The 26,663-nt window shown below is 43.0% G+C and overlaps 1 protein-coding gene across 2 annotated transcripts; it reads left to right on the top strand.

The window, feature by feature from the left end:
• Window positions 1-2,911: 2,911 nt before the first annotated feature.
• LOC120062329 (ligand of Numb protein X 2-like) lies at window positions 2,912-26,190 on the top strand. 2 transcript variants are annotated; one of them, XM_039012213.1, is made up of 10 exons: window positions 2,912-3,144; window positions 10,456-11,087; window positions 12,014-12,210; window positions 14,743-14,939; window positions 20,807-21,244; window positions 21,433-21,576; window positions 22,520-22,694; window positions 22,931-23,171; window positions 23,407-23,565; window positions 24,779-26,190. In XM_039012213.1, the coding sequence occupies exons 2-10, from the start codon at window positions 10,675-10,677 to the stop codon at window positions 24,912-24,914; spliced, it is 2,100 nt and encodes a 699-aa protein (XP_038868141.1). In that variant the 5' UTR covers window positions 2,912-3,144; window positions 10,456-10,674; the 3' UTR covers window positions 24,915-26,190. The 2 variants fall into 2 exon arrangements, with proteins under 2 accessions (XP_038868141.1, XP_038868142.1); XM_039012214.1 differs by lacking the exon at window positions 2,912-3,144 and adding an exon at window positions 9,369-9,513.
• The last annotated feature ends 473 nt before the right edge of the window (window positions 26,191-26,663 follow it).

The raw sequence follows: 26,663 nt of genomic DNA, 5'->3' as shown, positions 1-26,663 counted from the left end.
CCAGATTAATTGTAAATAAAATAAAATCAAACACAATTTTATTTGTCACATGCTTTGTAAACAGCAGATGTAGACTAACAGTGAGATGCTAACAGTGAGATGCTTACTTCCCCTTCCCAACAATGCAGAGAAAAAAGTGAAAAAGAATAACACAATGAGTAACGATGACTTGGCTATATACACAGGGTACCAGTATCGAGTCGCTGTGCAGGGGTACGAGATAATTGAGGTAGATCTGTACATATACTGTAGTTAGGGGTAAAGTGACTTGGCAAAAGGATAGATAATAAACAGTAGCAGCAGCGTATATGATGAGTCAAAAGAGTTAGTACAAAAAGGGTCAATGCAGATAGTCCGGCAAGCTATTTGGTTTACTATTTAGCAGTCTTACGGCTTGGGGGTAGCTGTTCGGGGTCCTGCTGGTTCCAGACGTGCATCGGTACCGCTTGCCGTTTACTGTGTGTTCTGGTGTGGTTCATAATAGAGCTTTATAATAGCAACAAAACAGATTAATTAATTTGGGCAAAATAAGATTGACATTTAGTCATCATAACAACTTGCAGTCATGCAGTAACTTGTTCATAACAACTTGCATCCTTGCAGAAACTTGTGCAAATGTATAACACCTTAATAAAAAAGACAGAAAAATACACAACATTTAAAAAAAAAAAATCCTTTAGAGAGGTACCCTTACTTGGGTCAGTGTGAAACAGCAACGCTTGGTCATTAAATGTAGGCTCAGCAAAATGACGTTGCCACGAGCAGCTCCACAGATATTGAAATGAGTGAGATGAAAGACTTCGCTCTCACACAGTCACACAGTATCTGTGCATGAGTTCGCTTCATGCAGTTCACAAGCGTGGTAGCCAGGGCACCAAAACAGAGAAGTTGAGCCTTGTGCTTCAACGCTCTTAGTTGTTGAGGGAATTGACCCACTATGCTGTATACTTTCTGTATCTACATCACATCACTGAGTCTATCTTTAAACATCACTGAGTCTATCTTTAACTTGTGTTAGTCATGCTACAATTGACCACATGGTGTCACTCTTACTCACCAAAGCTCATTCTCTTCAAGCAACGTGACAGTGTTAACAAGAGGCTCCTCATGCCTCTGTTCGATTCCAGTGGTCTACAGTAATTCACAAATGATTACCTCCCGCTGCTGGATATTGCAATTGTACCCTTGAATGTCAATCTTTAGATCTCTTCCATTGGATCTGTTGGTGGGAAGAAACAAAAAATGGTCTACGCTACAGTTAATAACAGAGTTCTAGATGTTTTTCTGAAGAGTGGGCTGTGATGTTATCACAAAACTGTTTAGAAATACATAGTATTGATCATGACAGTTAATTGAGGTTTGAAAGAATTAGGACACTACACATTTTTGGGATAAAAGTGTTGTTACACTAAACGATTTCATCCGGTGAGCACAACATGTCAACAAACGTCAGTCTTTGGATGTAGCTTTAACAGGCCTTAACAGAGAGGTTTTATGACGCAGAGACTTCCTTTCCATCCTGCAGGGGGTATGAAGCTAACACTGTTCATGTGTTAAAAGCCTTTTAACTGGCAGGGTCCCAAAGCAAGTATTATTACTTTATTGGGCACCATTCAGACGGCTCCTTTTCATTCAATGTGATTCTTCTTACCCATAAATCAGGGTTTGGGAGACACTGAAGGGAAAAGATAGCTTACAAACACTGTATTGTGTGTCACTTTTCTCACTCTCTAATGCAATGAGAGTTGAGAGAAACTGGGAATGTTATTACAATTGAAATGATCACAGTTACAATTTGTTCTCATAAAACTGTTATGGTCACACAACTCTGGAATCTCAATTGATCCTCAATTTATCATTCATACTCAATTGGTCATTACATTGTAGACTACTAGCAGAAAAATTGTCTTCAGCAGTAGGAACAATAAAAAAAAGTCCTTCCTTCCCCTGTTTCGGTAAAAAGCTAAGGGATGGGGCTGAAGCAATGTAACCACTCTCTAATTCATTGACAGATCTATGGATAAAAAGGACTAACCATCCATGATATCAAAAGGAGAGTTTTAAGCATGTTTTGAGGTTATACAGTGTTTGTTTACATTACATTTGTTTATAATCATTTGAGTAAAATAAGATTATATTTGGGTTCTGATGTCAAACTAAGCTCATGAGAAATTTCTAAATTATAATCTTCAAGAATCAATGTGTACATATCATTAATTTATAAGCCAAACAATGAATGTAGGAACTGCTGATTGACACTTAAGCATAAAATGGTCTTCAACATAGTGTTTATTTAGCTAATTAAAATCTACATTTCCCAAAATGTGTTTTATTAATTCCTAGGCTACAGTATAGGCTGCTACTATGTCAAAACTGAATCTGAACAAGGGACTGCCCTTGTTCATGCAGGTCCTTCCAACCCAACTTTGCTGTATAGTGACTTGTATCCTCTGCATCGTCAGGAAGGGCTCATAAACAAGCATTTCGCCGTAAAGTCTACAACAGTTGTATTCGGCGCATGTGACAAATACAATTTTATTTGGTGTTCAATAATTAAAGATAAAATGATACCTTTGCAGTGAGTGGTTTATGGCGATGGTTTATCACGCAATCCACGTGATACTGAGAAAGATTAATTGGAAAGTAAACAAAACATTTAAAAGTAACCTGGCTAATTTGAATCTCACTTTTACGTCAGATCCTACTTGTTTGTTGTTCGAAACTAGGAATATTGCCTGGAGCAAAGATGGAAGATAAATAAAGGTAGTTCACTCTGGCCATTTACCATTGAAAAAGAATGTCAGTTCCTGTCTACTTAAGGGGGTGGTTCTCCCATAGACACCAATGCGATAGCAGCTGGGTCTGGCCTACTTGGTTCATTGACTTCCATTGAAACATAAAACATGAGGGAGTGGGATGTCTCGCTGACTTTTCCATCTCTGGACTGTACAACCAACAACACCTGAGGCGGCGCATTGTGAAGAATGAGCTGTACTATTCACTCAGAAATATAACGTGTAGGATTATATTAATCGTTTCTAGCTTTATTATCGGAGCTTCTCGAGGCTATAGGCTACTTTATTCATAGCACGATTTCACGACTGTCTTTGTTTTATTACTTCCGGGAAAAATCCCTTCACTCAGGTAAGACGAGGAGTTTCGGTCTCGGCCATCTCTATGGTCTCGGCTCCCGCAAATTCTATTCTCTCATCAAACATGCTTGTTTTACATTTTTCAAATGTATTCTCACACATTTCATACAGTCCACCTATAGCATAATTGTATGAAAATATAGCCTAGCCTAACACATTCCAACTAATTAAAGGTAGCACATATCACCGGTTGTGTTGTTGAAGGTGAGAGAACGTAATGTGGCCAGTAAGTTTCTGTTTTTAGAGTGCGTAATGTTTCGCATTATTTTCCAGTGACTTGAGTAGACAAAATAATAGCCTATGCCATAAAATGTATAGGAGGGTTAACACGTAATAGATTTGCCATACGTGTGCAATGTATAAATGAAGGAAGGGGAATGTTCGCTCGGTTGTTAACCTCGTCATCAGCTGTTGGTGTCAGTGGGGACAGTGAATTATTTATGGTTTCTGACCAAGGAATTGACCAGCCCCAATGATGGCCTCTTTTCTACATTAACACCATGGTGCTAAAGCCTGTGTGTCAGCATTAAAAGTGGGCACTATCTGGTGAATGATGTAACATTATAGAATATAACTAGTTAAATAAAAAGAAACAGAAAAAGGTTTTATTCTATAGTACCAAGGCCGTGTTATTTACAGTGAATATTGAAATAATACAGAATATTGAAATGGTACATAATTTGACTTGAAGCATTTAAATAGAGGTAAAATAAGATTTGCTCATACAACCAGGATGTGCATGGCAATTTCAGACAGTCCTATTTGATTTTGAGGTGGTAGGGGCTACTGGTTAATGATGTTATTTTCGTTAATGCTGAGCTCCTCTCCATGGGAAACTGGTGTAATTTTTCCAAGAGCCTAAATCAAGAGGTTGGTGCAGCGGTCTAAGGCACTGCATCTCAGTGCTAGAGACTTCACTACAGACACCCTGGTTCGAATCCAGGCTGTATCACAACCGGTCGTGATTGGGAGTCCCGTCAGGGCGGTGCACATTTGGCCCAGCGTCATCCGGGTTAGGGTTTGGCCGGGGTAGGCCATCATTGTAAATACGAATTTGTTCTTAACTGGCTTCCCTAGAAAAAAAAGAAGATGGGCAATTCCACAGTAATGACTGTTTAAAATGTATGCCAAGGAAAAACCAAGTTTAACAAACCACATAACTATGCACAAGGACTACATTTAACAATTTCGACAGATTTTTTTTTACAAAAGCTAATTTAGTGGAAAAACTGTGCATATGTAAACTTTGTTCTTATGCGAACTCGTTTTTCAAAAACTCTTGTTAAATATCTGTAGTTTGTGACTACTATGATTTCCTATTGTAGCTAATTCAGTTGCAGTAATTGCGTTACAAATGTTTTGATAATTCTGTTAACAATTTGATATCATAAAAATAAATCACTATAACTAATTGGTAGGTCTACCGTTACTTGTTACTTCTGTGAACTTTCATTATCCTCCCTCCTCATGAGGGAGAGAAATTATAAAATATCTTCAAGATGTGTGTGTTTTTGGTAATGGAATTACAAGGCACAAGGCAATATTGCTTAAACTTACAGAAGGCTAACAATTTCTCCAAAACGAAATCTAAGTGTTGATATTAGTTGGCAGGGGTCTTTATGTCTACATTATTGTGTTTTCATGTATTTCTGATACCGTTTAAGACTTTTTCTGGTAGATGTTTTCTAAAACCTCCTTTCCATCTGTTTCCATCTCCTTTCCATCTGTTTCCATCTGTTTCCATCTGTTTCCATATCCTTTCCATCTGTTTCCATCTCCTTTCCATCTGTTTCCATCTCCTTTCCATCTGTTTCCATCTCCTTTCCATCCAAAAATCAAAGCCTTTACTTATGCCTAATTTTTAAGATGGACATTTTTGAAAAATGTATGTATGCCTTCATTTCCCCATAATATAGCTTTCACTTGGAAGAGGTACTTTCCTTTGAACCTGGGATAGAACCACATTGATTAATTCATGTTTTTATTTTTAATTCTCTCTGTATTGAATAGCAGACCTAAGTATATTTATGTGACCTATGACCTAGGAGGCCAGCTATTCTCTAGTTATGGATGGATATTCATAGATATTCATGATCAGAAGTTGATGTCTTGTTTCTGGAGCCCAGTGTGAAGTGTGCTCTTCAGACAGTGGTCCGCTACGGAACAGTGGGAGGATTAGAGCCTATGACTGTGCACTTTAACCTGGATGGGTCTCTGTAGCAGAGACTGTGGTACCAATGGGTACCATGCTCAAGGCTCCAGGGTGGGTAGCAATCATGCAACTGTCTGGTAGAAAGGGAGTGGGTAGATTATGAAGCAATGTGAATTTTAGGGGGGAGGTTTTCTGTTTTGGCATTGCTTGTATTTTCACTTTCAGTCAATCAGAGTCAAATCCTTCATGACAAACCCCTTTTATATGATTAAATACTGTCTCAGCCAAGGGAGTTGTTCTGTCTGCCTCATGGCTTTACCCCTGCATTCACTTCACGAGGGTGTGGCGGAACATGTGACATGGAGACACAATGGAAACATTTGTGAGGTGAGTTTTATTGTCAGTCAAATAGCAGTTATAACCACAGTAACTGAACAGCTGACAGTCCTGTCTGACTTAAAAGTTCAACTGGCTATGAATGACTGTAACTATGTGCGCTGAGAGTCGGGAAGCAAGTTCAGGGATTGAGTGTTTTAATAAAATAAATGGAAAATAATACAAAACAAGAAACACTAACAGCACACAGACATGAAACAGAAACAATGACGCCTGGGGAAGGAACCAAAGGGAGTGACATGTATAGGGAAGGTAATCAGGGAAGTGATGGAGACCAGGTGAGTCTGACGCGCAGGTGCGTGTAATGATGGTGACAGGTATGCGCCATAACGAGCAGCCTGGTGACCTAGAGGCCGGAGAGGGAGCACATGTGACAACAGCAAGTTGCATTGGAGAAAGGACACTTTAATGGTGAGCCAAGACATTTTTCCTAGAAAGCTTTGAATGTCACATGATTATTCATTGTTGTTTTTGGCATTTTCCCCCATCAAGGTGACTTTGTCAGCTTCAGAACATACCTTTCAACAGGATTCAACTTCACGTGAAAAGTTCAGTACTTAACAATGCAACATCACGTTGCCAATGTGAGAATGTATACCACTGCTGTCAAAGCATGTTTAGCCTGAGATAACGATTGACTAAGAATTATGAAAACATCAATACCACTGATGATTTTCCTCCTAGCAATTGCCTCCTAGCATTAGAAACCATTGATTAAAATATATGATATTGAACATTGAAGCTCCATGGGACTTCAGATCGGTTATACACGACAACATGCGCTTTTAGGAGATGAGTAGTTGAACAGACTTAATAAAGTTATAATATGAAAAAAGAATCAAAGAAAGGTTTATGTACAACCAGGGGATGTGTAAAGGCAGTAGTAATAACCAGGGGATGTGTACAGGGCAGTAGTAATAACCAGGGGACGTGTAAAGGCAGTAGTAATAACCAGGGGACGTGTAAAGGCAGCACTATTACCCAGGGGATGTGTAAAGGCAGTAGTAATAACCAGGGGATGTGTAAAGGCAGTAGTAATAACCAGGGGACGTGTAAAGGCAGTAGTAATAACCAGGGGACGTGTAAAGGCAGTAGTAATAACCAGGGGACGTGTAAAGGCAGTAGTAATAACCAGGGGATGTGTAAAGGCAGTAGTAATAACCAGGGGACGTGTAAAGGCAGCACTATTACCCAGGGGATGTGTAAAGGCAGTAGTAATAACCAGGGGATGTGTAAATGCAGTCATAATAACCAGGGGATGTGTAAAGGCAGTAGTAATAACCAGGAGACGTGTAAAAGCAGTAGTAATAACCCGGGAATGTGTAAAGGCAGTAGAAATAACCAGGGAATGTGTACAGGTAGTAGTAATAACCGGGGGATGTGTAAAGACAGTACTATTAACATAGTGATGTGTAAAGGCAGTAGTAATAACCAGGGAATGTGTACAGGTGGTAGTAATAACCGGGAGATGTGTAAAAGCAGCACTATTACCCAGGGGATGTGTAAAGGCAGTAGTAATAACCAGGGGATGTGTAAAGGCAGTAGTAATAACCAGGGGATGTGTAAAGGCAGTAGTAATAACCAGGGGATGTGTAAATGCAGTAGTAATAACCAGGGGATGTGTAAAGGCAGTAGTAATAACCAGGGGATGTGTAAAGGCAGCACTATTACCCAGGGGATGTGTAAATGCAGTAGTAATAACCAGGAGACGTGTAAAAGCAGTAGTAATAACCCGGGAATGTGTAAAGGCAGTAGTAATAACCAGGAGACGTGTAAAAGCAGCACTATTACCCAGGGGATGTGTAAAGGCAGTAGTAATAACCAGGGGATGTGTAAAGGCAGTAGTAATAACCAGGGGATGTGTAAATGCAGTAGTAATAACCAGGGGATGTGTAAAGGCAGCACTATTACCCAGGGGATGTGTAAATGCAGTAGTAATAACCAGGAGACGTGTAAAAGCAGTAGTAATAACCGGGGGATGTGTAAAGGCAGTAGTAATAACCAGGAGACGTGTAAAAGCAGTAGTAATAACCCGGGAATGTGTACAGGTAGTAGTAATAACCGGGGGATGTGTAAAGACAGTAGTATTAACCAGGTGATGTGTAAAGGCAGTAGTAATAACCAAGGGACTTTTAAAGGCAGTGGTAATAACCAGGGGATGTGTAGTGGCAGTAGTTATAACCAGGGGATTCTGTATGGTAGCTAGGCTTGTGGCGATATACCGTATATACCGGGGTATATAGACATACGGACGGTATGATTTTCAATACCGTAAAAACAAAATGGGTGCCACGCCACTGCTTATAAATACAAGTAAATTATCTAAGATGTGTCAAATAAATTATATCCAGCTCAGGGCTCCAGCTATGCATTTGGTTTGCTATTTGCTTGCTAGGTGGCAAGATCAAGCTTCTTGGTTACAGCAGAGACATTCAATCCCTTCCTGGATCAAGATCCATGTTGCTTAAATTATTTTGTGCGTCAAAAAATACAAGTAATAATAGCGTTTCTTGTGTGCACATCCAGTAATACCGTATACCCTGGTATGGTACAAAAACTGTATGACGGTATGAAAATCTGTATACCGCCCCAACCCTAATGGTAGCTAGTCTCACCCCTGCCATGAGCAGTGTGCATCCTTGAGGAACAGCCACAACATCGTAAACCACTGCAGTAGTGTGTGTCTAGGGGGGAGTGGACGTTGACACATGGCTTCCCAGCCGTCCCTACTTGGTATATGAGAGGGCCTGCACCATCCAGAAAGAGCTGGAGTGGAGGGGCTAAGGGGCTGAGCAGGCCATCCATCACATCCTGCCTGCCTGGCTCCTCAGTGGCCCACTGCCTTTAATAACAGCAAGTGCTGCCTCCTCAATGACACTCAATGGATCCTTACATTCCTTAAGACACATTCTCTGTCCAGCTTTCTCCTATTTAACATTTATAGACAATGTGCTTTTATGCTATGGCAAATATGCATATCAAAGATTATGAGGAATTTTATTTAGGCTAATCTCTGTCTTGGTCAGGCAAGTCTAAACATGCATGTGCTGAAAAGGAGGCATTCCACTCAAGTGGGTAGTGTTTGTTTTGTTATGTACAGAATTCCAATATAGGACACCCTTGACCTTCATCTGAAGTAGTCTCAGGTCAGATTGATTATTTGTAGAGCCATGGGGCCTGGTCATGTGAATTCCCAAATACTGTAAGTGGGGCAGAACCTTGGTTATGCTTCCTCCGCCCAGCCATAGGATCCATGATCCTTATCCATTACAAGATGAGGGATCACTTGAGTAACAAGAAAGAAAGTGGGCCGTCCTGTTTGACCTCAGGCTGTGTGTGTGTGTGTGTGTGTGTGTGTGTGTGTGTGTGTGTGTGTGTGTGTGTGTGTGTGTGTGTGTGTGTGTGTGTGTGTGTGTGTGTGTGTGTGTGTGTGTGTGTGTGTGTGTACACCAGCCTCAGTGTAATTGGTCAGCCCTCGGTTTGGTCTCCGAGTGTTTTGCCTGAGCTAGTGCGACATCAGCAGTCTTAGTCCCCCTCCACTCCTCCTCTCCCCCCTCTTCAGGAATCGACGGAGGCAGGCTGAACGCCTCTCTGCCGAGCTCCCCTGTGCCTAGTCACACCACTCCCCCTCAGTTTGCCACACACGCAAACACACACACACACAGATCCACTGACTGTGTGCCGGGATGTGGAGCTCAGGTTTCAGTCAGGCTGCAGGCAGCCAGTACAGCTGTTGGGTTTGAGGTTCTTGTTTGCATGCGGTGGCTGCCGACCGGCCCGGGGTTCTTGACAACGCTCATATCAGCTTCTCAGGTAGGTGGAACAAAGCTAATGACGAACAAGATAAAGAATCCGTCTGCTCTTTCACCTTGCTGACCTCTCAACGGGGTCAGAGAGGAGTGCTGGGACCGGTGAACGCAGGGAATCTGATCTTAACCATGTGACAAAGTGGAACAAGAAATGTTGGCATGTAAACACATCTCAGTATTTGCATCAGTAATGTTGGAGAGGCACTCCTACTCAGTGTACTTTGTAAACACAGGAGGCTGATGAGGGGAGGACGGCTCATAAAAACGTCCGGAACGGAGCAAATGGAATGGCGTAAACGTGAAACCATGTGTTTGATGTATTAGATACCATTCCACCGATTCCACTCCAGACATTACCACGAGCCCGTCCTCCCCAATCAAGGTGCCACCAACCTCCTGTGTTTGTAAGATGTTGATATATGCTTGTTAGTTTGTTTTGCAGTTTGTGGGTTTTACGATTCATTTGACGAGAGTGTTGATTGAAACGTACAAATCGGCTCCTTTTCTTTGCACATGTGTAGAGTTTGTTGCCAAAAAACCTGTTGCCGAAGAATGCATTTATAATCAGCCTCTCCTAAAGAGAGGGAATTAGTGGAGAGATTAGAAGCCTCACAGAGGGATGGAGACCTCTGCTGATTGGGCACGAGGGGGTCATTAGTGATGGGGATTGCATTTCTGCCCAGTTCATTCAGAGTTCTCATTCTCTCCCAGTGCCATGCCTTTGTTCCTACCATTAGCACGGTTTTCACTTTTAGTCATTTTTTCTCCTTTTCTCGCCTCATTTCATTTCCTTTAGTTCCTCAGGAAACCGGCTGAGAGGAAACAGCTGCGGCTGGCCTCCATATTGTTGCCGCTCTGTGGATTTGTAATTTCCTGTTGTACCGGTCGGTATGAGTAGGAAAAGTACCAACTCTAACAGCAGACCTCTTTGTGCTCCCCTCAACAGAAATCCAGGATGAAGACATGAGGAGGAGAGGACGAACAGTGGATCAGGGTTTCAACCTCAACCCTTTCAATGGATTCAGTCTGGGATGTTTGCCCCCTTATGAAATCATCTAAGCAGGCATTTCCTTTCTGGGATCAAGAGTGAGTGCAGGAACAGAGAAAGTTGGACAGTGGAACAAAGGAAGTTGAACTTGCTAGATAGCTATTCCAGCCAGTGGCCATGACGGAGCCCAATGTCCCCAACAGTAGCAGCAGCATCAGCAGTGCTGGCCTGGCATGGGCAAAGATGTGTAAGGACTGTGGCCAGCAGCATGAAGGGGGCCAGGAGAACCACCTGTATGAGTACCAGGATGAGGTAGATGATGAGCTGGTGTGCCACATCTGTCTGCAGCCCCTGCTGCGGCCCATGGACACGCCATGCGGACACACTTACTGCTTCCAGTGCCTCAGCAGCTTCCTGAAGGAGCAGGACTTCTGTCCCGTGGACCGCCAGCGGCTGCAGCTGCACCAGTGCCGGCCTTCCAGCCTGCTGGTCAGGAACCTGCTGGACAAGCTGACCGTGCTCTGCCCACACCACGCTGAGTGCCAGCAGCAGATGCAGCGGTGCGAGCTGCAGCCCCATCTGCACAACAGGTAAAGAGGGTTATGGCCAGGGCACAAGTGAGCAGGATTTGGAGATGGGAAAGATATTTTGTTTAGAGTTAGCTTAAAATGTCTGCTTTGCAGCAACAGTAAAAAAGCCAAAATAGGAACTGTCTTTTTACACTGGTTTAAATGTGTCTATTTCCCTCTGCCTGAATTTTTTTATGCCTATGCCTGACATGTATTTTCCTACGCAATTAATTTAGAGTTAATGAGTACACAGGCCTGTCAAATGTTAACCTAACATGGATACACTGACCATAAGTCAGTCACGTTTAGACTTCAATGAAATAGCTTTAATTACATAGTACCTGGACTCGAAGTAGAGGTTCAGTCTCAAATATCATACCCTCCGGGAGGAGTGTAATTTATGGATTAGTCTTCCCTTTCATCACGTGGCCAGTGTGGTGCTTATCATCTTAGTGGTTAGCGAGCAACAATGACGCAGTCAGGGTAAAGGTTGTTTTGTGATAGCTGGTCATGCTGCAGCCATCCGCCCAGTGCAAACAGAGAGGAGGCAAAGTTCAGACAGCAGGACCAGCAGCAGTAGCTCTCTCTCTGACTTAATCACACTCGACCTGTCCCCCCCTCAGACTCCCTGCAATGCAGTAAAATAGCCTCCTCATCTGCATAGCTCCTCTCCTCTTCCCATAGTCTCTCTCTCTTTAACTCCCTCACCAGTCACTAAATCTATTCATTTCCACACCTCTAGCTTGAGCCCCATTTGGCATTTTAGAATGATCCTCCTCACTGAAACAAATGAATAAACATCAAATCGTACTCTCTTTTTTTCTGGTGAATACTTTAGGTTACATTCACTGACTGTTTTGGACAAATGTCATGAGGGTTAAATAAAAGGACTGTTGAAGGTTGACCCCTCGTCTTCTTTCCCTTTCTCCCACTCCTCCCTCTCTCAGATGTCCTGTTTTCAGAAGGCTGAAGGAGGAGGCGGAGAGGAGGAAGAGACCCCACCGGAAAGCTCTTAAGGGGAACAGGGGCGAGGGGGAGTTGGATGCTGATGCCAAACACACCCCTACGATGACCCGCACCCCCACCCGGGGTGTCCTGCCAGAGCCTGGCCTCATCAACCCCGCCTTCGAAGAGAGCGAGGAGGGTAAGATGTCACACGTCACTCACTCCCTACTCTGCCCACACCGCAAACAGTTAGACGTCACACTGACGTCACTATGTCTGAAGTCTGATTTTATGTGTATGATAATGATAGTCTGTCAGTCTAAGTAAATAGCAGTGAGCTCCCATTGAAAACATTTTAACTTCTTAAGAATGGAAAAATCTATATCAGTTTAGGGCTGTGGCGGTCACGAAATGTTGTCAGCCGGTGATTGTTAAGCAAATAACTGCCGGTCTCACGGTAATTGACCGTTAATTAACATAAACACATTTAGCATTTCCTGGCTTCCACACACAGCCTACAAGCCACTGATACAGACCTTAGATTTATTATACTTTTTAAAATGTAGATGTTCCTATGTAATATAGCCTACACCTTCACAATAAATCCATTATTTATTTTAGACAGGCCTAAAGAATCATGATATGAAGAAAATGTAGTCTATTTCAGACGAACAGAATAGCATACTCTGAGTTGTCGTTATGTTAGGTCCTGATATGGCTATGCCATATGGCTGTGGGCTACACTAGTTCATTTAGCAGACAAGATTTGCTTAGAATTCCGTGGCATTATTTTATATAATTTTATAGTATGAAGAATAGAATTGAACAAAGCTGAATAAAATAGAAAGGATATGCCCCCTAAAAAATCCATTCCTTTTGCGGCCAGTGGCCGTTGTGCCCTTGGGCTAAATATAATAATTATAATTCCCTTATCCCTGAGTGCTGCATGCTCCGAAGCACCTCTCACTCACATGGCTCTCCATCAACTGATCGGGTATTTCTCACAGGCTACAAGTGAAGACAGACACATCGGGGACGCAACTGCGCGCGTCCTTATCCAATTCCGAGGTGCATATTGAAGATAATGGAAGAACTGTCCACATTTACTTTTCGTCAGCCAAGAAGATGAGTAGACCTAACGAACATCAAAAGCACTAGCCTATGTCAATCTACTATCCTCCTTAGTACAAAAGTTGACCAATTCTGTGCGAGAAATAAATATTCCAAACATAGTCTGGGACAGTTGTGGAATGCGCTAGATCCCAAATTAATACAACCACTAGCATAAAAACAAAACTTTTTTACACAACGTTGATAAACTATTAAGCTATTTCCTCACATTATGAGCGTAGCAATGCGCACACGACTATGATTCAAAAAAGTTGCAAAAAAAGGTATTGTTTCTTGCCTTACGCTGGGCATCATTCACAAGTGATAGGCTAATATTGTCACCCATCAGACTATTATTGATTTAATCTCGTCTTTACATACAGTATATTATTTAGTATATGTGTGAAATTTGTTTTGATTTAGAATGGACCATTATCATGCACCTGTCTCGGAACAGGGGCAGGGTAAAAATACATATAATCTATGCACTTGAATAGCGAATGGAGGACACTTTTCCCGTGGGTCATTTTCATGCCAGCCAGGTAGGCTATACTCCTGTTGTAAAGAAAAGCGATTTGCTTCATATTAGTAAAGTTGAGAAATAAATATAGTAGTCCTAGCCAATAGAAAGCTGATGGGACCCTCCTCTTTTTAATAGAGGCCATCACTCAGTTTTTTTTCGCGCAATTGCATAGCCTATAGAAATGTAGCACAACAAGAGCTCATGGGCTCTCATGAAGTGTTTGATTTGATTTTTGATTACATTTGCATTGATGCCAAAGTGATTAGAGGGAAAATAGAATGCTGAGTACCAGGCAGTTAGCAAGTTTGGTAGGCTACTAATGACCATCAACAGCATCAGAGCTTGGAGAAGCCTAATTACAGTGACTAAACGGTCACTTGGAATTTGACTGCCTTTGTGACTCGTGACCGCCAGTGTGGTGGTAATACAGTCACCGTACCAGCCCTAACAGTGTTAATTGGGTCAACGAAGATGTAAGGAGTTTATGAACGACCCAAGGGAACGGAAATGAGCGGAAACAGTCTGTCAGCTGTGTTGACTTGAAAACCCCAAACCCCTTTAATGTGGCCATCCCTGGCAAGAGAGCTGTCTAAGCTGGAGAAGAGGAGTATTGCTGACATCGTTAATTTAGCTGGGGGCTTTGGATTTCAGACACTCGGGCCAAATCATCGTCTGAACATTCAGAACGTGTATCAACCAGTCCTCCTACAGCTCCTCCCACCAGCCTCCCCTGGTATCAAATCTAAACTCTGTCTGGTCTAGCCTTAGAACCCCTTGAGCCATTTTGTAATCCAGTACCGTGGAACGAAGTTCATCAAAACAAAGTTACCTGGCAACTGGCGATTGATATCACAGAAATGATTACCTCATCGTGAGTGTTTCTTGGGGAATAGGTTGCTACCCGCCCTACTTGATTCAAAACCAGGGCTGTGTGTTGGAATCGGACACACAATAAAACCATGGACCATTGATGAAATGTGTTTGAGCATATATGAATCTGTGTGTGTGTGTCAGGTTGTATGTCTCAGGTTGTTTGTCTCTATATATGTAAACATGTGTACCTCCATTGCCCATGTCCGTCCCCTCGTCTCTCCACAGAGACCCCCCTGCGGTCCAGCCTGGTGGCCGAGACCAACGTGGTGGAGATGTTTCGGGAGCAGCAGGAAGAGGAGTTGGGCCTGCGTATCGTGGGAGGAAAGGACACGCCCCTGGGGAACATAGTAATCCAGGAGATCATCCGTGACTCATTGGCAGGCCATGACGGCAGGCTGGCCCCAGGGGACCACATTCTGGAGGTGAGACAGTTTCTTCACTGTAAATAAGAGGGATAATAGGTCACCTGGAAGATATGTTCAGTCCTCTCCCCTCCTTCCCATCCTCGTGTAGCTTTAGTGCTGTAGCTGTATACTTTGAAATGAACGCCTTGACGATGGTAATGGCTGCACTTTGTGTAGATAGTGCTTGTTAGGAAGCTTTGACCTATCCAGTCAGGATGCCCCCCCCAAAAAAACATACAGTGCCTTCAGAAAGTATTCATACCCCTTAAATTATTATTAATTTTAGCAAATCTATTGAAAATAAAATACATAAATATCTAATTTACATAAGTATTCACACCGCTGGGTCAATACTTTGTAGAAGCACCTTTGGCAGCAATTACAGCTGTGAGTCTTTCTGGGTACACACCTGGATTGAGCAACATTTGCCCATTATTCTTTTCAAAATTCTTCAAGCTCTGTCGCAAGAAAACCATTTTAAGGTCTTGCCGTAGATTTAAGTCCAAACTGTAACTCAGCCACTCAGGAACATTCACTGTCTTCTTGGTAAGCAACTCCAATGTAGATTTGGGCTTGTGTTTTAGGTTATTGTCCAGCTGATAGGTGAATTCATCACCCAGTGTCTAGTGGAAAGCAGACTGAACCAGGTTTTCCTCTAGGATTTTACCTGTGCTCAGCAACATTCCATTTTTTTTTTATCCTGAAAAACTCCCTAGTTCTTAACGATTACAAGCATACCCATAACATGATGCAGCCACCACTTGAAAATATGGAGTGTGGTACTCAGTAATGTGTTGTATTGGTTTTGCCCCCATCATAACACTTTGTATTCAGGACAAAAAGTTACTTTAGTGCCTTGTTGCAAACAGGATGCATGTTTTGGAATATATTTATTCTGTACAGGCTTCCTTCTTTTCACTGTCAATTAGGTTAGTACTGTGGAGTAACTACATAAAATGCTGTTGATCCATCCTCAGTTTTCCATTAAACTCTGTAACTGTTTAAAAAGTCACCATTGGCCTGTTGGTGAAAGGATGCCTGTATCTTTGTAGTGGCTGTGTATATTGATACACCATCAGATGTGTAATTAATAACATCACCATGCTCAAAGGGATATTCATTGTCTGCTTTTTAAATGTATACCCATCTACCAATTGTTGCCCTTCTTTGTGAGGTGTTTGAAAACCTGGTCTTTGTGGTTGAATCTGTGTTTGAAATGTACTGCTCAACTGTGGGACCTTACAGATAATTGTATGTGTGGGGTACAGAGATAAGGTAGTCATTCAGAAATCCTGTTAAACACTATTATTGCATACAGAGTCCATGCAACCTACGATGTGACTTGTTAAGAATTTTTTTACTCCTGAACTTATTTAGGCTTGCCACAACAAAGGGGTTGAATACTTAATGACTCAAGACATTTCAGCTTTTCATTTTTTATTAACTTGTAGAAATCAAAAAAAAAAAAATGTAATTCCTCTTTGACATTACGGCATAGGCCAGTGACATAAAATCTCAATTTAATCCATTTTAAGTTCAGGTTGTAACACAACAAAATGTGGAAAAAGTCAAGGGGTGTGAATACTTTTGGAAGGCCCTGTAAACCCACTTTCTTGATAGGATGGGTCTTATTTGGTTCCCTACAAATGAAAGTGGACACTAGTTGGTAGAGTAATGTGGCTATTTGTATATTCTGTGACCTTTCAGAATCTTAATGGTTTATTCAAATGGTACATTGTGGAGAGTAGATCCTGAACTATTTCAAAACAGATGTAAACAGTGCATTCACCTGGTTTTTATCCAGAGCGTACAACTAGGGTACAGAGATAGTACTGTATGTCTTTGAAGGGGGTTTCACAAAGATGCAGCTTCCTTTCTTCCCACGATCTTGCTCCCTCTCTCCTCCTTGGATTTCTCCTCCCCCCGGCTGTCCTGGAATGTGGCGGTGCTACTGTAAACTGAGCTGACACCAGTTCACTCTACTCTGGCAGGGGTGCAGGACAATGCCTGAGCCCATCTCTTCCTCTGAGCTGACCAATCAAAAAGGTGGAATTTGGAATGAAAACACCTCTCATCTAACCTCACTGGCTGCCTCGGGAGCAGTAATATAACCCCCCACTTTTTGGGTCTTTTGTGGACGGCTGGCTAGTGGCTATAAAGAGATACTGTATGCGTGAAGGAGCGGAGATTGCGTTCCTAATTTGTTGCAATTGAATCTCTCGCTTCCCCTTGAGTCGATCCATTGATTTTAAGAAGGGCTTCTCTTGGATGATGTTTGTAAAGCTGGAATTGCTCTAAATTGGGACCAACTATTTTGTACACCTATTCTACAGGAGGTCGGTACAATACAAGGATACCTTTTACCTTCAGTGCTCGGTTGTCTCCACAGGTCTGTCCCCAAACAATTTGATTTGCTGGTTTTAAGCATTAAACTTTCAAATAGCTCTTTGTTGACTGTTGCTGGGTGCTATTGTCCTCCATCAGCACCGGCCTGTACCCTTCCTGCTCTAAGCTCTCTCCTGGCCCCTTACACTAAGTCTGAATTTGTCCTGCTTGGTGACCTAAACTGGGACATGCTTAAACCACCTGACCAAGTCCTACAGAAATGGGACTCCCTAAATCTTTCTCAGATTATTACCAATCCCACAAGGTACGACTCCAAACACCCAGAAAAGGCTTCTCTCCTCAATGTTATCCTCACAAATAATCCTGATAGGTCATTACAGAAAACACCAGACTGATACCTTAGTGATCACTATTATACAGCCTGTGTTCGTAATGGCTGCTCAGTGAAACAACCTGTCCTGATTTGTCATAGACGCTTGCTAAAAAACTTTAATAAGCAAGCCTTCCATCATGATCTGGCCTCTGTAAAATGGTATAGAATCAGCTTGATCCCCTCTGTCGAAGACGCTTGGACCTTCTTTTTTGATATTTTCAGTGGTATTGTTAACAAACACGCCCCCATAAAGAAAATTACACTTAAAAACAGGTTCAGCCCCTGGTTCGACCGTGATCTTGCAGAGTTACTCCACCTCAAGAATTGCATTTGGAGAAAGGCTCGGCACATGCATACTCAGGCTGACTGGCTATCGTTCAGGCAAATGAGAAATAAGTGCACTCAGGCTGTCCAGAGGGCAAAAGTTAGTTACTTTAAGGAGCAGTTCTCTCTCTGTGGGTCTAACCCCAAGAAGTTCTGGAAAACGGTTAAAGACCTGGAGAATAAACCCTCCTCCTCACAGCTGCCCATGTCCCTTAATGTTGATGATGTGGTTGTTATTGACAAGAAGCACCATAACATCCATAACCGGAGCTCTTTAATCACAACTTCATTAAGTCAGGATCCCTATTTGACTCAGCTATGCCTCCTTGCCCGTCCAACATTTCCTCATCTCCCACCCTTTCTAATGCGACTATCCCTGATGCTTCTCCCACTTTTTCCCCTGCCCCGCTACAAAGTTTCTCCCTGCAGGCAGTCACTGAGTCCAAGGTGCTAAAGGAGCTCCTTAAACTTGACCCCATAAAACCATATGGGTCAGATTGTTTAGACCCTTTCTTCTTTAAGGTTGCTGCCCCATCATCGCGAAGCCTATCTCTGACCTTTTTAACCCGTCTCTCCTTTCTGGGGAGGTTCCCATTGCTTGGAAGGCAGCCACGGTTCATCCTTTATTTAAAAGGGGGAGATCAAGCTGATCCTAACTGTTATAGGCCTATTTCTATTTTGCCCTGTTTATCAAGTGTGTTGGAAAAACTTGTCAATAATCAACTGACTGGCTTTCTTGATGTCTATAGTATTCTCTCTGGTATGCAATCTGGTTTCCGCTCAGGTTATGGATGTGTCACTGCAACCTTAAAGGTCGTCAATGATGTCACCATTGCCCTTGATTCTAAACAATATTGTGCTGCTATTTTTATTGACTTGGCCAAAGCTTTTGATACGGTAGACCATTCCATTCTTGTGGGCCGGCGAAGGAGTATTGGTGTCTCTGAGGGGTCTTTGGCATGGTTAGCTAACTACCTCTCTCAAAGAGTGCAGTGTATAAAGTCAGAAAATCTGCTCTCTCAGCCACTGCCTGTCACCAAGGGAGTACCCCAAGGCTCGATCCTAGGCCCCAAGTTCTTTTCAATTTACATCAACAACATAGCTCAGGCAGTAGGAAGCTCTCTCATCCATTTATATGCAGATGATACAGTCTTATACTCAGCTGGCCCCTCCCCGGATTTTTGTATAAAATGCTCTACAACAAAGTCTTCTTAGTTTCCAACAAGCTTTCTCTATCCTTAACCTTGTTCTGAACACCTCCAAAACAAAGGTCATGTGGTTTGGTAAGAAGAATGCCCCTCTTCCCACAGGTTTTATTACTACCTCTGAGGGTTTAGAGCTTGAGGTAGTCACCTCATACAAGTACTTGGGAGTATGGCTAGACGGTGCACTGTCCTTCTCTCAGCACATATCAAAGCCGCAGGCTAAAGTTAAATCTAGACTTGGTTTCCTCTATCATAATCGCTCCTCTTTCACCCCAGCTGCCAAACTAACCCTGATTCAGATGACCATCCTACCCATGCTAGATTACAGAGACATAATTTATAGATCGGCAGGTAAGGGTGCTCTCGAGGGGCCGTCAGATTTGCCACCAATGCTCCTTATAGGACACATCACTGCACTCTATACTCCGTTGTAAACTGGTCATCTCTGTATACCCGTCGCAAGACCCACTGGTTGATGCTTATTTATAAAACACTCTTAGGCCTCACTCCCCCCTATCTGAGATATCTACTGCAGCCCTCATACCCCACATACAACACCCGTTCTGCCAGTCACATTCTATTAAAGGTCCCCAAAGCACACACATCCCTGGGTCGCTCCTCTTTTCAGTTCGCTGCAGCTAGCGACTGGAACGAGCTGCAACAAACACTCAAACTGGACAGTTTTATCGCAATCTCTTCATTCAAAGACTCAATCATGGACACTCTTACTAACAGTTGTGGCTGATTTGCATGATGTATTGTTGTCTCTACCTCCTTACCCTTTGTGCTGTTGTCTGTGCCCAATAATGTTTGTACCATGTTTTGTGCCTCTACCATGTTGTTGTTATGTTGTATTGCTGCCTTGCTATGTTGTTGTCTTAGGTCTCTCTTTATGTAGTGTTGTGTTGTCTCTCTTGTTATGATGTGTGTTTTGTCCTATATTTATATTGTATTTATTTTTTATTATTAATCCCAGGCCCCCGTCCCCGCAGGAGGCCTTTTTCCTTTTGGTATGCCGTCATTGTAAATAAGAATTTGTTCTTAACTGATTTGCCTAGTTCAATAAAGGTTTAAATTATTTATTTTTTAAATCAATGGAGGTACCTGCGTTTTTTGTATAGCACATGTCAAGGATAAATGTTTCCCCTATATGCATTTAGCAGCGGCGCACTGCCACTGCTAAATCGTGGCAGCCACTGCAAAAAATAATTAATAATTAAAATAATTTAATTTTTTTATAATAATAAAAATGTCATGGCAAGGCTCCCCCATTGATTTTGCCTTGTCACTTTATCCCTACCTAAATGTACATATCCACCTCAATTAACTCGTACCCCTGCACATCGACTCGGTACTCCCTGTATATAGCCAAGTTATCGTTACTCATTGTGTATTTATTCCTTGTGTTATTATTATACATTTTCTCTCTGCATTGTTGGGAAGGGCCCGTAAGTAAGCATTTCACTGTTCGTCTACACCTGTTGTTTACGAAGCATGTGACAAATAACATTTGATTGGATTTGAATTATATCTTGAAGAGGAAAAAAGTGGGACCAGTCAATTCCCACAGCTGTTGATACTCTGTGTATATTTAGTCCAGCTGCAGTGTTACTGACCATGTGGTGTTGTGTTTCTAGGTGAATGGCGTCAGCCTAGCCTCTATCCCACACGGCCGGGCCATCTCCGTGCTGCGGCGGCCATGTCCTTTGCTCAGACTCATCGTCATGCAGGAGAAGGGCTTCAACCCCCGTCACCCACAACGTCCTGGCCTCGAGCACCACCCGCCCCCCTCCCCCAACATGGCCACTGCCTCCCCTTCCTCTCACAGTCCCCACGGCACCGCCCACAGCCAGGGCACGGTGATCCAGGTGACGCTGGTAAAGAGGGACCGCTCGGATCCGCTGGGGATCAAACTGATCCGCAAGTCGGACGAGACTGGGATCTTCATTCTGGACCTGCTGGCGGGGGGGCTGGCAGCCAAGGACGGGAAACTATGTAACAATGACAAGGTGCTGGCCATCAACGGGCAAGATCTGAGACATGGCACCCCAGAGAGCGCAGCACAGATCATACAGGTATGTCTTATGTAGACAAGTTACAGCACGGCTATTTCACGGAGACCAAAGAATGGAAATAGGATTCATTATAATCCCTTAAAGAAACATTGACTTTTATGTTAGCAGACGTTCCCAGGATAGATTTGCTGGATGTGTATTGAATGTGAGACCTGAACGACGTGTGTGTATAATGTGTGTGTCTGCAGGCCAGTGAGGTGCGGGTGAACTTTGTGGTGATGAGGCAGCCGGAGCCCCAGGAGGAGGGGGGCAGCGGTGGAGAGGGGCAGGGCCGAGTGGCCAGGAGGGCTCCAGAACCCCAGTACTTCAGACGGCCCTCCACCTACATGAAGGTAAACAATCTCCTCCCCCGACGTTTAGAACTTACAAATCACTGTACCACAAACTGCTGTATATCTCAGTTAGTATTGTGTATGCTAGTGTAAGTTAGTGTGGACACACATGATTATAAGAGCCTGTCATGTTCACATAGTGTAAAGGTAATCATGGCACCACAGTCACACCCCAGCCCTCTGTTACCAGTCCAGACTACCTAGCACTTCCACAGAAGCCCTCCTCACTCAGACAGAGGTGAAAGGGGCCTTGGGAGCAGACAGACGCCTGTGTCCCTGTTCCAGAGATGAAAGCCCTTCTCTAGGGCCTGCTCACTCCAGATCAAAAGGCCCAGGGTGCTGCCTCACTCTGCCGCTGCGGGGCCACCACTACGTTTTGTTTGTTGCTTTGGGTGGCAGAGGATCAAAGCTGTTGGCAGTTAGCTTTCGCCTGCAGAGCCCAGGCTTTGAGTGTTACTTGGGGGGGGGGGGCGGTTCCCTGCTGGGGGAGGAAGAGGGAGGGCTCTCCTCCCCATCCCCTCTGAAGATTTACAGTCTCCAGAGAGCGAGAGAGAAACAAGGAAGCCGGCAGGAGCCGTGGATTTCGACACGTGCACTCCGCTACGAGAGTCAAGTGTCGACCTCTGGGTTCGAGTCCGCAGCTGCATCTGAGATGCTGCCTCACATAGGTTTGGACAAGCGGTTTCACAAGGAATCAATTAAGTCAAAAGATCCTTCTCACTTCTAGGTAATAGAGAGGGGAAGATAATAGCGGCACAGCCCAGAAGGGATGTAGTGTCAGGCAAATTGTGCCCGTCTTCTTTGACGCCAGTCTTCTCTGTTGGCCAGAAAGAATTCTTATGAAGTAGTTTTGATCTTAAGAACAGGAAGTCAATCTGAATGGACTACTGTATGCACCTAATGACTGTAAAGCAAATTAAGGGTTCTTCCTGGTTTTTCCCAGGATCCTCCAGGGGGCTTCTCCAGCCAGGAGAAGACAGTGAGTCTGAAGAAGGAACCGAGGCTCTCCCTAGGCATCACCATCGCTGGGGGGAGGGACTGCCGCAGCCGCTTGCCCATCTACATCACCAGTGTCCAGCCTGTTGGCTGCCTGCACCGAGACGGCACTATCAAAACAGGTACTCCTGCGATATTTGCTTTCCTACAACCACATGACAGTTTTCATTCCATACCTTGACCCCATGTAGTATGGCTAATGTTCAGATTTAAATGCCTACGGGGATATTTATGTTAGTGATGGGGAAGACAAAATGCATACCTCTTGCACATTTAACCGGAAGACCTTTTGATGTAAAACCAGCTTTGCATGCAGAGACTACGTTTTCTTGACTCGCTTCTGGTTTCGGTTGCCTAGGGGATGTCCTGATGAGCATCAATGGTGTGGATCTGACCCAGCTGACTTACAATGAGGCGGTGTCAGTGCTGAAGGCCCAGACGGCCCACTCCCAGGTAGTCCTCAGAGTCATCCAGACCATCTCAGAGGAGCCTGAGGGGGAGGGGGAGGCTGGCAAAGAGGAAATGGAGTCTGTGGAGAACCTAAGGGAGGATGATGTCAACTGGGCCCCGCTGTGGACCCACTGGCTGGGTCTGCCAAGGTAAACAACATTCTAATCATTGGTTTGGAAAATAACTCACCTCAAGTTTGCATGCCTTCAGTTCACATTCATCTGTGTCATAGTGAGTGATAATGTTCTGTACAGAATGAAAGAAATGAACCTATCAATTGTTTCAGGTAGCCATTTAAAACAATGGAGGTTTTCATTTTGTGCTTATGAAATGACACTGACACTTTAGAGATTCGAATTGGTCAACTTCCTCTCCTCCTTACAGTCACATGCACTGGTGCCGTAACATCGTGTTGCTGAAGACCAATCAGGAGAGCTGGGGCTTCAGCATTGTGGGTGGCTATGAGGAGAGCCACGGACAGCAGCCCTTCTTCATCAAGACCATCGTGCCTGGTACACCCGCCCACTTCGACGGACGCCTCAAGTGAGTTGCTTCACATGGACGATGCTAGTTTAATAATAAACCTCAGTGAGAAAATACGTGTCGTTACTATCTGTGTGGGTGAAATGGAGGAGAGGTGACGAGTTGTAAGGAGGGGGTTATGTTTCGGTAAGCCTGCAAAGTTATTTGATAAGTAGTATGTACTCCCTTTCAGGATTGAGGTCAATTCCAATTCAATTCAGAAAGTAAACCAAATTCCAATATCAAATTTTCCTCATTTAAAGCTGCAATATGTAATGTTTTGGGGGATCCAACCAAATCCACATAGAAATGTAGTTATAGATCTCATTTGTATTGAAAGTAAGTCTAAGCGATAGATCTGTTCTATGTGCGCTATCTCTATGTTAAGTTTCATTTTTGCTAGTTTTCCTTTCGGTTTTGTACACCAGCTTCAAATAGTTGAAAATACAATATTTTTTTATTGACAAGATATTGCACAGCAGTTTAGATGGTACAATGATTATCTACACTATACATTGCTTGTTTTGTCACATAAACTGTAATTAGGCAAACTATTAAAATCTTTGCAACCAGGAAATGGCAGAGCAATTCTGCATATTGCACATTTTAAAGCACACATCAATCTAAGTAACACAATTTAAAAAATCCCCTTCAAAATCCCTCTGTTTAAGCTAGAGATATGTTTTTGCATGGGCTGCGTCTCAATCCACCGTATCCTCCTGTCTGCATTGCACATCCGTGGTGGAAGGTGGCAGAGACCACAGCGGTGTTTGTCAGACCATGAGATATCCCAAAAATCAGTCTTCTCACGCAAACGTCTGAACGGTTTGGCCTAGAGGTTAAATGATTGAAGGGAGTTGGAATTTCAGTATACTTCCTGAATTTAAATGGAATTGACCCCAAACCTTCTTCTTTTTGTGCAGGCCTGCCTCTCCAAGGACAGGATTTAACAGAAATAAATACATGCTTTCAACATAAATTAAACTGAGTGTAGAGATGGAGCCAGCCTAGTCTCCAGGTTACATTAGATGTGTGATTCTCCTGTAGAAGTCCATTGTACTGTATTTAGACCTTACTGCACAGCTGTTAGGAGACTGATTAGAATTTGTTAACTGACTTGCCTAGTTAAATAAAATATAAAAATTAGGGTGGTGGGTAGGTCATTGTGTTACATGTATTGTACCCATCCCTGCCCCATGTTTACTGACTGTCCCTCCCTCTGGGTTGTCTCCAGGTGTGGTGATGAGATTGTAGCTGTGAACGGAGCCACCACGGTGGGCATGAACAACTCGTCCCTTATCCCCATGCTCAAACTGCAGAAGAATAAAGTTACACTGACTGTGGTGTCCTGGCCGGGGAGCCTGGTGTAGACACACACACACAAACACCCTGCCCTCCTCAGCTCATGTCTCCACTGAGTCTCTTGTCATCTCTGCACACAACACCCTAGAATCTCATTGGTGACATTCTTAGAAGGTTTGTTGTATTGTTATTTTCACCACATAATCTCTTCTGATGTGGATTGTAATATAAATGGTCAATTTGCACATTGCCCTAGCTGACTAGTGGGACTGAATTACACATGAGTTGATTCATTGCGTTGATTATTGTTGTTACTCAAAAGGGCAGTTGATGTGTGATTGTGAACAAATCGGGATAATCAGGGTGGAAGATTAATTGACAATCAATTAACTATATTTCAAGGTAAACTGGAAGGATCTTTATCGTTTGGAAGAATTGTTTTTACCCTGTGTCTTGAACGCTTTATGCATTTGTTTTCAGCAGATTTGACTTACTTGTTCAATACACATTTATGTTTGTTTTCCCACATTAGTTAATGATGATTTGAAAAAATGCTACTGGCCTATTTGTATTAGCCAAAACTGGGATATATATGTAGATCTCAGATTCCAAGTGAAAAGGGCCTAATTTAGGCTAGGAAATATGTATCCCTATCATTTCACAGTTAATGAAGAAAATTGATTTAATATACCAAATTTATTAGGAAAGGGAGACTGTTGACTATGTAGAAAGATGCCAGTCACACATGTACCCATCCTCTCCCAACACCTTTACCTTTTGTTTTTGTACTATTTAGATTTTAACAGATACTGTGTTGTTTTATCCATATATAAGGACATTCTAGTGGCTGCTGGTTTTTAATAATGATTTAGTTCCTAACTGTACTGTAGTCATCTCTTCAATTTCTGTGCAATGCATCATACCAAATGTCTTTGATTAATGTGGGTGCCTTGTACATGTTAAAGGACAAATCAAAGTTTGAACACTTGCCTTAATTGCCACAACCAAAAACATGTTCTTTAAGCTCCCACCTCTCACTTTCTTACCAATGAGAACGTGGAGGATCTGTTCATTATTATCCAGCATATTGTAGTTGTAATGTTCACAAGAGGAGGAGACCAGAGCTGCTGGCCTTAGTTGGAGCATTCATTAGATTCACTTCAACTGTTCTTTTCAGGGTGTCATAAAAACACTAGAGGTCTCATTGAATCCTGAGAATGTTATGGGAACCCTCTGTATAGTTTCATATTTCAGTTAAGGGAAATATAGGCATTATATATTGTGTAAATGGACCATCCCCTGTTTTGTAATGTTCTAAAACCTCAATAATATGTGTACTGTGTCTTTTTGTATTTTATACATAATATTTCCAAAGCACTTACAGCATCCCAGAAGAGCTTTACAATAACAGTACGGTTTTACAGTAGGCCTAGGTATGGGATTGAATATGTTTTCAAGTCCAGCACTTAAAAAAACAAGTATATTCCTGCATGGCCTTTCCCCCACAGGCCTGTGTTGTGCTATCCCCTCAATGGGGCTTGCTTTACTATTGGTACCCTGCTATCCTCTCAATGGGAATTGCTTTACTATTGGTACCCTGGCTCTGGCTGTACTGTGGCTGGGGGGATATCAGTCATCTGGAGTGGCATGATGCCACAGGAGCACTTTAGGAAGAATGTAAATCAAGACGATGGAATCGCAGAGTCGCAGAGCAAGCAGCACATTTGCTTTAAATCAACCCTGGCTCTCCAGCAAGGATCATGGCCTCAATTTCAGCTCAGTGAAAACTATAAGGGATGAAATGGTTGGTTAGAAAC

Source organism: Salvelinus namaycush, chromosome 17, assembly GCF_016432855.1.
Source record: "Salvelinus namaycush isolate Seneca chromosome 17, SaNama_1.0, whole genome shotgun sequence".
Lineage (NCBI taxonomy): Eukaryota > Metazoa > Chordata > Actinopteri > Salmoniformes > Salmonidae > Salvelinus > Salvelinus namaycush.
The sequence above is the reverse complement of the archived record's forward strand: the minus strand, read 5'-3'. Positions and strand labels throughout refer to the sequence as shown.